Source organism: Carex rostrata, chromosome 8 (assembly GCF_964058835.1).
Source record: "Carex rostrata chromosome 8, lpCarRost1.2, whole genome shotgun sequence".
NCBI lineage: Eukaryota > Viridiplantae > Streptophyta > Magnoliopsida > Poales > Cyperaceae > Carex > Carex rostrata.
Genome location: NC_135925.1, coordinates 12,112,655 through 12,128,468, shown reverse-complemented (window position 1 = coordinate 12,128,468; position 15,814 = coordinate 12,112,655). Strand labels below are relative to the sequence as shown.

At 34.2% G+C, this 15,814-nt stretch overlaps 2 protein-coding genes across 3 annotated transcripts; both read left to right on the top strand.

Moving 5' to 3' along the window:
- Window positions 1–5,843: 5,843 nt before the first annotated feature.
- Window positions 5,844–9,407, top strand: LOC144558068 (uncharacterized). 2 transcript variants are annotated; one of them, XM_078306774.1, is made up of 9 exons: window positions 5,863–6,260; window positions 6,705–6,900; window positions 7,398–7,568; window positions 7,966–8,082; window positions 8,187–8,384; window positions 8,640–8,699; window positions 8,796–8,894; window positions 8,980–9,042; window positions 9,088–9,407. In XM_078306774.1, the coding sequence occupies exons 1-9, from the start codon at window positions 6,115–6,117 to the stop codon at window positions 9,172–9,174; spliced, it is 1,137 nt and encodes a 378-aa protein (XP_078162900.1). In that variant the 5' UTR covers window positions 5,863–6,114; the 3' UTR covers window positions 9,175–9,407. The 2 variants fall into 2 exon arrangements, with proteins under 2 accessions (XP_078162899.1, XP_078162900.1); XM_078306773.1 differs by having other exon boundaries at window positions 5,844–6,260; window positions 8,980–9,407.
- A 1,663-nt stretch (window positions 9,408–11,070) lies between these two features.
- On the top strand, window positions 11,071–12,472 carry LOC144558069 (F-box/FBD/LRR-repeat protein At1g78750-like). The gene has a single exon (XM_078306775.1). It carries the CDS (start codon window positions 11,232–11,234, stop codon window positions 12,369–12,371), a length of 1,140 nt encoding a protein of 379 aa, XP_078162901.1. The 5' UTR covers window positions 11,071–11,231; the 3' UTR covers window positions 12,372–12,472.
- The last annotated feature ends 3,342 nt before the right edge of the window (window positions 12,473–15,814 follow it).

The following is a 15,814-nucleotide window of genomic DNA, read 5'->3' as shown; positions in this document are numbered from 1 at the left end:
ACATAGGAAACCATTTTCAAAATTCAAGAAAATTGACCGACATGTATTCTTGACATCGTAGAACAAGTCTGTGAAATTTTATTTAAAATCTCTGAACAGATCGTGAGATATCATCACTCAAAAATTGCCCGAACTGCTAATGGAGTGCTTCTGAGTCCAACTTTGCATCCCTGGTTAACATAGGAAAACATCTTCAAAATTCATGAAAATTGACCGACATGTAGTCTTGACATCGTAGAACAAGACTGTGAAGTTTCATCCAAAATCTCTAAACAGATCGTGAGATATTATCACTCAAAAATTGCTTAGGCCATTTGAAAAAAGCAAAAAAAAAAAAATAAATAAATTTTCGGACCGCAAATATTCTACGCGGTCCGAATTTTTAAATCCAAAAAAAAAAAAAAAAAAATTTCGGACCGCATATATTCTATATGGTCCGAATTTTTAATTCGGGCCGCACAGAATATATGCGGTTTGGGTAGAAATAAAAATTTTCGAAAAACGTGGTTATTTATAATAAAATTATTTATTTTTTGGGTAAAAATAAAAATCTCGGTCTTTCATAAATTATAAAAAATAGTAAAAAAATTCCAAAAATAGCAAAAATTGACATTCTATAAGTTCATTATATAACTAATTTACACTTAGATTGAAAAATAGAAATGAAATCTTAATCGAAAACTTCACCGTCGTTTTTTGTCTTTCTCAGTAATGATATCGTCTCTCTTAGCATAATTCAGCATATTTTAACGTAATTTAACATATTTCAGTATAATTATGCTAATTACACATTATAATTATAATTAAGGTTGTAAATAATACTGACTCATTAATGGGTCTTATTTACAGCTTGGCTTGAATTGACAGACTCATTAATGGGTCTTATTTAGTATGAACATTTAGTTATCGTAAGATGCGTCTTACTTGATTATGTTGCTATGAAATATACTCGCTGTTTTAAAATTTTAATTGCAGTTATTATTTGAATTAAATAATTTAAAAAATATATGCTTTATTATTACAGAAATACATAATACGTATTGCAGAACGTACGATATTTGTTTTCAGTTCCCCGTAATTATTTATAAATAATCAGATGTATTTATAATTTATAAAATATTGAAAGGCAAAAAAAGCGTCTTTTGACATAGGCAAAAACAAAGAAAACGCGACATGAACAGTAATCTTTTATTGATATGTTCTGATTTTTACATCATGTATACAAGGGTATTTATAGACTAAACTACATGAATATTCCTATTAGCTGTTAGGTTATTTTATAATTTACTCCTACTAGCCGTTGGGCTTATTCCTAATTACAATTGTTAGATTTGTTATTTATTTACACCCTAAATACATAATTGAACTAGATATCAAACATAGCTAATTGACAGCTACAAGATAGATGCTAGCATATTTGTTGCCTAAACTAGCCTATAATGAATATTCTGAGGCTATTTCTCAACAGAACCTGACCAAAAATTTATTGAGCCGCTTAGCTGGATGCCTAAATGTGTAGGGACAAGCATATCTACAAAGAGAAAGAGGATGTTATATAATTAAATATATTTAATATACGTAATTTTCATTGGATGAAGGCTCGCCGTTTAGTTGGATGCTTAATTGGATAGTTAGATATGTCGGGACATGGGACAAGCAAATTGTCTGACAAGTATATCTACAAAGAGGTAAGTGATGTGACATTAATAATTGTGCAGTTGGAGTAATGTTGATTCTGACTATGCAAGCATATAATACAGGCACGCCTCTGCCAAAATTTAGCTTATTTCGACACAGTATTTGACTTCGGATGGCATCTAGCTAATGCAACATTGAATTGATTTTTTTTTTTTTTTTTTTGAAAATATGTGTTGGGGTCAAGTCACTCAATATATTTCAAACTTCTATGTATTAATATAAAGAATTTTCTCATTTTATGGGTTTCGAACTCATGACCTCTTACATAGGAGCCATGTGTCTTTGTCACTAGACTAAAGATAAGTTCTTGAATTTAATAAATAATTCAATTAGTCTCTTTGATTATTTTAGCTTTTTTTTTGGAAAAAAGGTTGACTAACCGTACATCTATATTTGTATTGAATTAAAAGATATAGTTACCACAGAAAAAACTACTCCAACTGGTACAATTCAGTATGAGTATACCTAATTATACCAATCTAATTAATTTAGCGAGTTAAATTAATCAATTCAAATCCCTCTTTAATTTATAGAGATCGAGACTTGGCCTAAACTACTTGGCAACTTGGTATTTATTGTGGCGATGTTGATCTTGTTGGGGTCGATGTAATAGTGCTTTACTGCTTTGTCATGATACCATAAAACACTTACAGATAAAGAGAAACGACAGAATCTTCTCTTATACAGAGAGATTTCCGCTGACATATATCATGATGCAAAATAATTCTTGAAACCGAATCGTCTGCCCCCCGGAGACAGGAAATTTCTGCCCCCAGAGTCTCTGCGGGGTGGGACCGGTTACTGTTTAAGGGTTTAACTATTATTACTGTTTTTAAATGGGCCCACCCGCAGAGACTCTGGGGGCAGGAATTTCTTGCCCCCCGGGGGGCAGACGATTCGGTCTCATAACTCTTCGTTATGTGACATTGTCGAGCTTAGGGTTTTTGCAAAATAACTCTTCATTATTCTTGCGTTTTTCTCTCTTTATTTTTTTAACTCTTGTAATTTGTAAACAACATATATAATTTTGTAAACACCCTATAAGTATATTAATTTTTTTTTGTTTAATGAAATATTAGTAAATTAGCAGTATGAGTATATAATAATTTAAATCTAATTAAATCTACAATATTAATTGTCTTCAAATATGTACCTTCGGAATATATCTTTAAATATGTACCTTCGGAAGAGTAGACTAGAAGGCATACAATCTTTAGAGAAATTATTTTTGTTATTTGAAGTAAAATCGTTTCAATGAAAACTGTCCATGCATCTACCATTGTTGTCACATGTAGGGGTGGCAAAAAAGCTTGTAGCTCATGGCTCGATCGTGATTTGTATCTGACTCGCTTGTTATTGGACCGAGCTGTTAATGAGCCATCTCGCCACTAGCTCGGTCCAGAATTAACGAGTTCAAGCTAGAGCCTAGCTTGCTCGCTAGCTCGCAAGGTAGCTTGGCTAGACATTAATTTGTGAATTTTTGTATATTTTATATTGTCTAGTTCGATTCAATTTGATCCAAAAAATTTGTATAATTTATTTTCTTCTTAAAACAAGATCCAATCAGATCCAGCAAGTCAATTCGTCAACTCGCGAGCTAGTTCGAATTGGCTTGTCACGAGTTCCAGCTCGCTCAGTTGTAGCTCGGTCCACAATTAACAAGCTAAATAAGGACCTAACTCGAACTGAACCAATTCGTTGCCACCCCAACTCACATGAGTGAACACTATACAAGATATCTATGAAAGAATGAGGAAACAAATCTGCTACGATCCAAAGGAACTGCAAATCTCTGTTATTCCATATTCAACTTTTTTATTTTTGGATTGCACAAATTTCAATAAAAGTGGTTCTTATGCACGAATTTCAAAATAAATAAAAGATTAAATTTTGAGTAACATGTCCCTGAAGCTCTTTTTGAATCACAACAGATTTATTTCCAAAGAATGAACCCTGCACAACTTTTTAACATGATTAACACATTTCTGAATATTTTATACTGAGTTATTGCACGTGACGAGCTTTATTGCTTGACGTGTCTGAGGTGGTTTTGCTCAATTACTTGTCTTCTTTTTTTTTTCTTTTTTTTCTTTTTTTGACATTAGCCCGTAGGCATGCTCAATTACTTGTCAGTAGATCTCGGAAGTTCAATACTTGGCCCCACGTTGTATGTAAAGTCTAACCAATATTTAAGAATGAGAGTTCACATAGGGGAGGATCCGCGTCTACGTCGGGAAAGTATCATTTGCGGAGTTTTTTCGTGCGGAGCTTTTAATCTGGTCCATTCATTTCGAATCGGACGGACTAGATCAGATCTTGTCCGAATTTTAAAAAAATTCAAAATTTAGTGAACCCTTAATCCAGTCCGTCCGATCCGAAATGAACGGACCAGATTAAAAGCTCCGCACAGAAAAACTCCGCAAAGGATACCGGCTAGATTTATTTTCAGTCTGAGCTCGCTTTAAGATTTGTTATAGGTTAAATAAACGATCTGTATTCAGTAATTAAATGTGCGGTACGTACCGAGTGATCCAAATTCGTAAAAGACTGCCCCTAGTTTGGGCCGCCATAAGTAAATGATCGTCGTTACCGTGGGCCGCACTTTATAATAACTGCTCGAGTGATTTTAGAAATATACTGAGTTTGGATTGGCCCTAAAAAGCCCGGCCCGTATAAAATAATATTTATTCGCATGTGTCAGGCAGTGAGGCAAAGAAGGCTTCAGGCAAAAATCAAACCTTCATTCCTTTATTTTTTATTTCTTAATTCCTATAGATTTAATTAGAATATTTTTCATTTTTAAATAAAAAATATTTGGCAAGCTGAATATCGTCTACAATCCTATCGGCATCCTCAACCTAACTTGATTGGAATTAAAATGAACACTTCAGATTAATCCGATAGATGGAAAATTATTTTTTTAATGACGTCAATAGAAAAAAAATTAATACGCTATATTAGCGGTGAAAAAATAAAGCTATATGTCATTTTTTTGTCAAAAATAAATAAAAATGTCATATTAGATCCTATGATTCAAATTTTTCGAATTCAAATCTGCTGCTCCTTTTCTCTCTTTTCTTGAGAAAAAGAGCATCCTCCTATTCTTTCATTCGAGTCGTTCAAAATCGATCATACGGCTTCAATTACATCTAATTTGTTTTAATAAATTATATTAATATAAAAGAAAAAAAAAATAATTGAAGCCCGTGTGATTCATTTTGAACGGCTCAAATGGAAAAATAGGAGATGCTCCTTTGAGAGAAAAGGAGTGCAACAGGATCAGCGCTTGAGGCCCAATACATGACGTGACGGGCTTAGATGGTATGGTCAAATATAAATTAAATGATTCCCTTTTTTATTTTCAATTTTTTATTGTTAGTATGACCGCATGATGAGGTGCTCTGAAAATGGTTTGGCTTTATCTAGGCATTTTCCAGCAAGCGTTATTTTATTCAGTCAAAGAAAAAAATAATGAAATAAAAAGGTGTGAGAGGGGAGGAGATGTAACTGAGCTTTTTTTTTTTTTTTTTTTTGAAAACTTGGTAAACTGAGCTTTTGCATAATTGCATCCTGCAGCTGGAGAATCCAGCCGGCACTTATTAATTTCATAAAAGAAAAGAAAATGTTATACGTCGCCCAAAACAGCCCTAGAAACCGGAAACAGTAACAAGAAAAAAAAATGTGTTTTGAGATTTGTGCCAAGTTAAAATTTCCAATCTTGAATCGTCCAATTGAACTGTACTCAGTCAGGTAATCTGAGGGGATGTGAATTCCACTTAAAAACACACATAGAGGGAAAAAAAAAGAGGATAAAAGATAAAAGGTAAAATTAAAAAAGAACCCTGAACTTGCATCTCATATATATATATATATATATATATATATATATATATATATATATATATATATATATATATATTTTATTTTGTTAAACTGTGCCGTATATTTTATATTGTGAAAAAGTGATTGATGTTAAAATAAATGATACAATAAATGATATTTTGATAAGTGTAGTATAAGATATTTAAGCAAAGTAAGAGGACATAAAATTAAACTTAAGCGACCACACCACACCACGTCATCGTTAGTTTTTATTGAGACCATTCGAGAAAGCGTGTAGGATCACTAGTTAAGAAAGATGCTCCCTTGCTAATTAATATCTCGTCTTACTCTATTTGTTTTATTTATTTTTTACGAGAGCTTGCACACAGAGAAACATCAATTACTCTTATAATAAATTAATGGAGCACAATTAACCCGTGAAAGGGTTGGACTGAGAGACGAGGAAGCGACGAGCGTGCAATTCTTTTCTTCCCTCCTTCGATCGGAGGAATTTCAGAGGTTACGGAAAGATAACCTTGTTTGCAAATACAAGTATATAGCGTACCGGAAAGGCATTGCCTTCCAGCTATTGCCATGGAGAAGAAACGAATAACCGATGATCTGGAACCGGGACCCACCCCTTCTCCCAAAGCAGTTGATCGGTTTGGTTTCTTTAAGCAAGAACAAAGCAACTCTCCTGAAGGCATCACGAAAAGTCGATCTACTCGCGAGAAGGAGAAGTATGAGTTTCTGTTGTATTTTATCCCGTTTTATGCACACCTTTCTTCTTTATATACTTATAATGCTGGTATTTTTCTATTCTTGGGGTAAAATTGCAATTAAAACATATTCTTACAATGTGTGCTTGCTTCCTTGGTGTAGTTTCCATCTTAAGAGTATTGGAATTTGGATCCCATAAACAAAATGGTAAACAGAAAAAATAAATATTCATTTGCCAGTTTTCAAAGTTTGTCCCTTTTCTACTCTATCGAATCAGCATCACGGATTGTCAAGTTTTGTAGGATTATTAGTCAACAGCAAAATAGATATTTGGGGCTATCCTTCTTCCATTCCTTGAAAAATCAATCTTTTTTTTTTCAATTTCATTATTTAGTTTTGTAAAATTACACAGCAAGGCAGTGTATTACACAAAAATGATGTTAATTTCACTTGGATGACTGCAGAGAAGAGAGACGAATAAGGAAATGGAGAAAGATGATAGGTGTTGGAGGCAGTGACTGGTCGCATTATGAGAAGAGAAATCCTCAGGTGGTTAAGAGACGAATCAGAAAAGGAATCCCCGATTGCTTGAGAGGGCTTGTCTGGCAGCTGATTTCTGGCAGCCGAGAACTTTTGCTTATGAACCCTGGTGTCTATGAGGTACTAAAAGAGGAATAATGTCATTTGTGTCCCTACAAGATATCATAATGTCATGTGTTAATTATACCCCAACAAAAAAGAGGGAACATGCATATGCAGCTGTTTTAAAAATAATGCAAAGTATGGCAATTGTACCTCCTGAACTTTCTTCAAAATATAACTGCATTATTTGCATTCCTTTCTCATCTACTTGAAAAAAAATTAATACAATATTAAGGTAGTTTTGGTGTCTTTTGAAGTGTGATTAGGTTGGCAGAGGGTATATATAATGTCCTACAGGCCTATATGTGTTTCTCTCTTTTTCTTTTTTTCTTTTTTTGAGGCAAACTTTATAAGTTTGCCTAGTTTCACATGAAATTGCCTAAGATGATAAAATGCATTATGTCCACATAAAATCTTCTTTCTTTATTACATTTTCTAGATGTATAGTTTGTATAGCAGATATATGCATTTTGAATCTTAATTTCTTCTTTTCCTTATTTTCCCCCATCATACAGCAATTGGTGATATATGAGACATCGGCATCAGAACTGGAGATAATTAGGGACATATCTAGGACATTTCCGTCACATGTTTTCTTTCAGCAGAGACATGGCCCTGGCCAGAGATCCCTGTACAATGTTTTGAAGGCATACTCGGTCTATGATAGAGAAGTTGGCTATGTCCAGGTACAAATTATTCAAATTACTTGCAGCCACAGTAGTTATCAATATGAATCTGACAAATGTACATAGCAACGTGCAAGGCTGTCAAATAGCATTATAAGCCTGAAATCAGTATGGATTTGTTTCTTTGCATTGTCCTTGTTTTATTTGTCTAAATTTGGTTCCTTTTTTTTAATTGTAGTTAGATATTAGGGTAAAATCTCTTTTTCTCGGGTGGCTAAATTACCAGCCGGGTCAAATATGTTTGGTTCTGATCAGAGAAAATGCAAAATCATCCTACAGTATAGAGGAAAAATGACTTGCCACTATTTTTTTAGTGATTTTTTTTTTTTTGAAGACCAATGGGTATAGTTTATTATTGAATTTACCCCAATCTTACCTCTAGTAACTGCAACTTCAGGGGATGGGATTTTTAGCAGGGTTGCTTCTGCTTTATATGAGTGAGGAGGATGCCTTTTGGCTTCTGGTTGCTTTATTGAAAGGTGCTGTTCATGCACCGATGGAAGGCCTGTATCAGGTAACTGCTTATATACTACTATTTTGAAATATGTTTCTTTATATTTTGTCTCAACTTTACCAGACAATTGTTTTATTTTGTATTGCCTTTTGTATCTGCGGTAGGCAGGTTTGCCGCTGGTTCAGCAGTATCTATTCCAATTTGAGCAGTTGGTGAAGGATTTCCTACCAAAATTGGGGCAGCATTTTTCTGAGGAGATGATTAATCCAAGCATGTATGCTAGCCAATGGTTTATCACAGTCTTGTCCTACTCCTTCCCATTCCATTTTACTCTTCGCATTTGGGATATTTTCCTCTATGAGGTTAGTTTCAAGTACACCATCTATTTCTTCTAATTAGTAGGATGTGTCTAAATCTCTCTTTTTTCTTGATAAAATAGATACAAAATGTCATGCTTTCTCCCAAGCATGTGCATAGTAAATGGGGTGAAGGACTTGCTTTAACTGTTGCAGGAACAATGTCAATTGCAGGGGTATATTGAAATTGATGAACCTATGGATGCTTGTTTATATTTTTCTGTTACCTACTAAGTTATATCAACAATTGTCTTATCTTAGGGCATTAAAGTGGTGTTCAAGGTCGGATTGGCTTTACTGAAATTCTGCCATGACGATTTGGTTAGTTATCTGATTTTTTTTGTTCCTTTTGTTTCCATTATTCTATAGGGTTTAATTCTGGAGTCTAAATTAATCCAAGTAAGTTTGGTTTGTTAGGTAAAGCTACCATTTGAGAAACTTTTGCATTCTTTGCGGAACTTCCCTGAGGAAGCGACAGATCCAGATACACTTCTGCCCATAGCCTTCTCTTTTAAGGTCTGTTCATCTTTACATGTGTTGTTACTTGTTACTAAGGTTTAAGGAAACATACTCAGTTGTTTCTCTTCTAAATTGTTTATAGGTCACCAAAAGATTGGAAGAAATTGAGAAGGTGTACAAGAAGAAAGATGAGGGATCACAACATAATAGCACTACTATGAAAAGACTGAAAGATGAGGGATCACAACATGGAAGCATTACTATGAAAAGGCTTCAGTCGATGAAATCAAAAAGCTTGACCAGGATAAGTAGTCAAGTAATATCTAAATCCACGTGAAACTCTTTGAGGTAGCAAATTGTATTATAAAAAGCAATAGGGCCATTGCATTTTCAATTATGATTACTTCTTTTTTGTATTTTTTTTTTCTTCTGTTTTCGTTTTCTTTGTTCTTTTTTTCTTTTTTTGGGGAAATTTGGTTTCTCGATTGCTTTGATTCATCAAATGTAATTTGTTTTCTCCCAAAAGAAATTGCAAGTTCTGTCAAAAAATAAATTAGCTTTGAGTTGTCACGTGATTCTCTTTATATTTGATAACTGTAAAAAGGAAGTCCCTTAGCCTGGCCTTCGTTTCGTTGTATTCATGATTACAGTATTAATTGGTCCGTTCGGCAACTGCATAGAACAGTGGAAGAGTGGAAAAAAAAAAGAGGTTTCTATTCTATATCCAATTATATTCGGTACATTTGGAATAGTGGAAGTGTGAAATTGAGTTAATTTGCACACGTGAAAAAATCACTCTTTTTCAATTTTACCTCTACTATGAAATAGTGGCATGGAATATAGAGGAATTAAAGTGTAAAAGATAAAGAGTTTAACTGCATATTTCTATTATAATTCTATTTTTTTTTCTATATTTCATTCAATTTCACTCACGTTCAGCTACTATTCTGTCATAATTCCTCACCCTTTCTCTATTCTATCATAATTTCTTTGTGCTACTGATCCATTAGAGGTTGGACCGTATTCGTATCTCTTATTTACATATCCATTTTTTTACTTTTAGATGCATGAAGACGAATGGACATAAAAGATATGGATACAAATATAATTAAAATATTGTAAAAACACTTTCTTAAATTTCATACACGTATCAAATTTATTATGAAATATTCTTTCGATATTAACATCTATAAATAGATATAAATATTATAAATAAACTTAAATGTCTCTTCGGAGACATCTGATAAAAAAAAAAAACTTAAATATTTATATCATCCATCTGATTATATTGATGAATAATATAATTTTTTTACAACAAATTGTTAATAACCCAAAAATAAGGATTACTAGTCGAATATTTCCATTTTTCGTAAAATTGTGGTTGCATTCTATTTGAATTTGTTGAAAATAACAAAAAAAAACGTACTCTTTTCATTTAATTATTTTAATGAAACAGTGTATGCTCCAGGTCATATATGTTCATCAACTAAATACAGAACGACGTGATCAACACGAACATTTTAGATTTAGGTTTAATTATACATCGAGCACTCGCTTTGTCGCTTTCCCATTATTTAATAGAAAAGATAATGCAATTAGCCAATTACCTTTTTTCTTTTTAATTTCTTTACAAAAAGTTTTTTAGTTGGAATAAGTGGAACACGAGGGAAAATCTCATATTAAACCGAATTCAGATCCTTCCCGGTACCGTAATTAGGGAATCGTTTACAATTATTGGGTCTGGAACGTTCTTTTTAACTTGGCACGAATCTCAAAGCTCAATAGTATTGCCCCCCACTAGTTCGAATCCCAAAGCAGCCGGGAGTTAATCCCAAACCGTAAAGTAAAAAGAATCTTTTAGTAATGGAGAGATACTTGTCCTACCTTTTTTGTTCGCCCCTTCGTTTTCTGATCCAGAGATGGAGCATGGTGGGATCTATTCCAGTACTAGTTTCAGTATGCATTTTGCAGACTAATTTTGCAAAGTGCAGATCCTGTCATCCTGTGAAGTAACACAGATTTTGAGTTTAAATCTGGATTGTTCGATCAGAATCAGATCAATCCAATCTGAGATGGAATGCACGAAGACCCTTTAATATTAGTGTCAAAGCAGATCTAATGGTCTGGACCCAAACTCAAAATTTGAGTTACTTTAGGTGACCCGAATTCAATTTAATTTTGCACCAAGCCCGGATTTAGTGCCCAGTTCACTGCAAGTCTGCAATACTGAATAACGTGATTTCTCTCCGTCGCCACCTAAACCCTAAATCGCACCTCACGGAACCTAAACCTAATCGCTGCAGCTTTCGGCGCCACCATGAGTCCTCTCTCCTCTCTCTCTCGTGCTGGCATAAGAGATTGTGTTTGACGAACTGTTTTATTGAAGGGTGAAAGATGGATGGTAGAGATCTTGCCATCGACAGAATAAGTGATATGCCCGATGCACTTCTAACACAAATACTCTCCTTGCTGACAACCAAAGAGGCAGTGCGCACGTGCATATTGTCCAAAAGATGGACAGATCTTTGGACTTCCACGGATACTCTCAACTTAGACTTTGGAAGACTTAATTTTGGCAACTTTGACCGCGAGAATAGATTTATGCGGTTCATTCATGGTGTACTAAACCGTAGAGGTTTCTCACCCCTGGATAAATTCAAACTGAGGTGGAATTATTATCTAACTAGAAGTGATCATGGTATTGTTGAAGAATGCATTAGTCACACAGTTGCTTGCATGCCTCGGTTAATTTATATCTACAGCGGTAGCAACCAGATCTTCATGTTGCCTGATTCACTTCTCAATTGCGTGTCAGTAAAGGAGATGTCATTGACAGTTGAATATTATAGTTTTATGAAAAGTCAATTTAAATCTATAAACCTCCCTTCTCTTCAAAAATTGGAGATTGGTAGAACCTCCATCGATGATGATTTCATAAAAATGTTTTTATTGGGGTGCCCTGTCCTTGAAGAATTGTCCCTGGCACATTGTCAGTTGATGTTTAAAGAGATTAATTCCAATGTGCTGAAGAAATTGACTATTAAGAAATGTTCTCTCTGTACAACATCAATTACATTGAAGAATGCATCATCTCTAGTCACAGCAGACCTTGATGAATGCTTTGCTTATGATCAACTGAATCTTCTTGGCGGCCTTCCAAATGTTACAAGTCTGAGGCTCAATGCATTTCGCAATGTCCTGGGATTACTCTACAAAGATATTCCAAACTGTCTGATATTGAATAACTTGAAGAGCTTGGAACTAGGAGTATTGGAGATGAGTTATGATTGGGATTTAGTGGTTTGCTTTCTCCAGCATTCACCCAATTTAAAGAAGCTTGTCTTGAACTTTGGTCAGAGAGTGATGTCGTTGTGCAAGAAGCATTACTGGGAAAAAAAATCATTTCCACGTGAATTCCTTGAGATAGTGGAGATAAGGGTTTGGGAGACAAGGGTTAAAAATGAGACTGAAGAAATGGTGGTGAAGACTATGGGTGTGCTTGTAAAGACTATAGGAAAAATTGTAACCCTCTAAGTTTGCAACCCTTTAAGTTATTTTGAGTAATTTTGTGAGAATAAAATATTAGATTTTGTATTGGGGAGTCATTTGACTCGTTGTAACTTCATTTTTCTTATTAATAAAATTGTTAGTTGGCACTTAAAGCCACTAATTTAAAAAAAAATTGTACTGAATAATTGGTAAATCTAGGATTTACTGATACTGATCATATGGTCTAGCTGACAATGAAATCACATTCAGCGAATTACTTGCTTTGGAGATAATCAGAAACGAAGAGGCATCGAAATATCAAATACTAGTTTGGACCGAGAATAGAAATCAGAATAAAGAACAAACAATCTGATCAATCCACCACAATTTTCTCTCTTTCCCTCTGCCTCCCTAATCCCTATCTACTCAGTGGTCAACATGCCAAGTTCTTACTCATAGAAGGGTAACAGTGCAATATTCCATGACATGGTGGAATCTAAAAGTCCCCCCTAAAATAAAGATTTGTATATGTTTACTTAGTAAGAACAGGATTATGACCAAATCAGTCTTAAGGTCCAAGAATTGGAAGGGCAATGCACAGTGCCACTTATGCTCCAATAAAAATTTACAGAGGATGCTGACCACCTCTTTGTTACCTGTACATATGTGAGACAAATTTGATTTTGGATGAGCATAGTACAAGATTCACAACACAACTGGTTTACTGTGGATGAAATTCTGCAATATACCATAACTCTAAGAATAACTCAACAAAAAGCCTTTCTGATTTGCATTTGTGCAGTAAACTGGTGCACATGGAAGTTAAAAATGAAATGAGTTTTTCAAATACACCAATTAGCTCCGTCAGGAATATGATACTGATGATTCTGTCTTTGCTCAAATACTGGTCAGGTTTATCACCAGAGGAAGCTCACCAATATATGCACAAATGGCTCCCAGAAAAAAACATAGATTTGATTCCACTGCAGAGCCTTCCTTCTATGCAAACTTTTGACTACAGTCCTACTGTAGAGGGTCTGGTACCACTGGTACCACAAATCACTGATGGGAGATGATTACAAAGAACAAGAACTGATAAATGTACCAGTTTATCAGAATGTCAGTACGCGAATTTATGTGTTTAGTAGACTCACCATGTTGTGGGTGATTGTATTTCTTTGCTTTATATTTGTTTTCACTTGCAGTGCTTGTTTGTTATTGCGTTGGCTTGTTACCAAAAAGAGAGACTGAAAACATATGAGGTTGTGTTTTGAATAAATGATATGAGGTGTGAGTTGCTGGTAACACAGACTAGCGATTTTCTTTACTGATGGGATATAGATAGTTATACATATAGAATAGTTCTTAGGAAAATTGTATGTTCTGATAACTAATTTAATACATGGGCTTTATAAAGCTTTTTTTTTTTTCTGGAAACGATAATGGAAACTGAGGTAAACACGAAGAAGACTCCGACTCAAAATTATTCATTCCATTTATAATCCTGTCCAAGATGGTACGTCAGTTAGCCTAGATTTTACGCTGAGGTGGTTGAAATTATTTTATGCTGAGGTGATCTACAAAAATATTATGATGGATGTTTCGGCTAGAAACAGTGCGGTTTCGGTCAGAAACATATGAACCAAATAACTTGTGGATAAGCCGAAACCGTGACCGGAACAGGTTGTTTCAGTCAGAACTTACAGGAAGCGCCGGAGAGGGGAGAACTTACAGGAACCTGTTATGCCGATCCCAACCGTTGGTCTTTATTAAGATACGTGTATGAAAAGCTTACTTCTTTTAGATTCGTGTGAGGAAAGTTTGAACGGTTGAGATTCAATTAACAGGTTCTTGTTATTTCTTGGGAATAAAAGCAGATATATTAATCGGGTCCACGTGGAGAATGTCGATGAGGATGGAATTCGCATCCCACGAGTTAACTCAAATATTGAGATTTGATCTGAACCGTTCAATTTAAATCCGCACGAATATTAAAGAAACTTGATCATTAAAGTCGTGGACCAGATTAATCCAGATTTTGATCAGAAGGTCCAGAGATAAACTCAGTGCAATAACGAAGAGGCTTCGGATTCGATGATGGTGGATAAATGGTGGGAGTTGGACTGTTTTGAGTTTTTCAGAGGTAAAGATACTGGAGTATGGTTAATATAACATTAGTCTCATTTCAATCTATATAACACCAACTCCAAAATCTATCAAATCGAGTTCAAATGGTAAATTCAAACCGTTCAAACCAATTTACTTTATGAGTGATGCATTTACATGTAAACTTTTTATATTTTCGAGTTATTTTAGTATCAAATCAAGCGGCAAAAAAAATTGAAAAATGAATGTATTAAAATTAACTTAAAAACTCATATATTTGACCGCTTGACTTGATACCAAATAAACTCAAAAACTTATAAATTTTACATGTAAACGCACAACTATTGAAGTAGATGGGTTTGAACGGTTTGGATTCACCATTTGAACTCAATTTGATAGGTTTTGGAGTTGGTGTTATATAGACTGAAATGACACTGATGTTATATTAGCCATACTCAAGATATTGACATGGTAGTTTTAACTTCATACAGCGCATGGATAATAGAGTTAAAACAGTATTTGCATATGCTTTTGCACTGCATGAGGTAAAAATTAATCTGCTGATAAGAATCTGTATCCTTTGCGCCAACTCAAATTTTGAGTTAATGTATCTCGATTGTCTGATTGGATCCGGGCTAATCTGATTCAAATTCTGATAAAATTTCCGCATTTTTGCAGGATATTTGATAATTTGTAGGTCGCTCAAATTCAAACTAATAATTAAATATGACATTTTTTTCATAAACAATATAATTTTCATGTATTATGTCCATGTATTATGTAAAATCCCAAAGCATAATGTGATGCTTCATATTCTAAGTTAGCAGCTTGGAGAGGCATGAGTATAAGAAAACTCATACTACTGTTACTGTATGCTTCCAAATTAAATATAGTGTCAAAAACTACGGCCATTTTTATTAATATCCCTAAAAAAAATAAATTTTTTAAAAATGCCCCTCTGTAAAAAAATTTTTTATAGATGCCCTGACCGCCTGGGCCTGGGGCGGCCCAAAACAGCCAGTGAGGCGCCCCAGAGCCCGGCGGCCCATACCCCAAGTGAGGCGCCACCCCCTGGGGCGCCCCACTAGTAATTTGTTTTTTTTTTTTTTTTTTTTTTTTTTTTGAGAAATCTTAGTATTTTGATTTGAATAATTTTGTTGAAAAAAAGTGTTGAGTTTATGTATATGTGTATGTAAAAAATTAAAATATTATGTATATGTGTATGTGTATGCCAAAAAATATAATATTTGATATATTTACGAAGTGATGTCGTAAATTTGTATAACTCACATACACACATGCACATACACATATACACATATACACATATACACATACATATATACACATATACATACAAAAAAACTCACATATACATATAC

Excerpts from the sequence above, each read along its gene's own strand:
- LOC144558069 (XM_078306775.1), top strand. The coding sequence starts at position 11,232 with ATGGATGGTAGAGATCTTGCCATCGACAGAATAAGTGATATGCCCGAT.
- LOC144558068 (XM_078306773.1), top strand. The coding sequence starts at position 6,115 with ATGGAGAAGAAACGAATAACCGATGATCTGGAACCGGGACCCACCCCT. Across the intron at positions 8,385-8,639 it reads GGGATATTTTCCTCTATGAG|GGCATTAAAGTGGTGTTCAA; the intron begins GTTAGTTTCAAG and ends GTCTTATCTTAG. Across the intron at positions 8,895-8,979 it reads CCATAGCCTTCTCTTTTAAG|GTCACCAAAAGATTGGAAGA; the intron begins GTCTGTTCATCT and ends AATTGTTTATAG.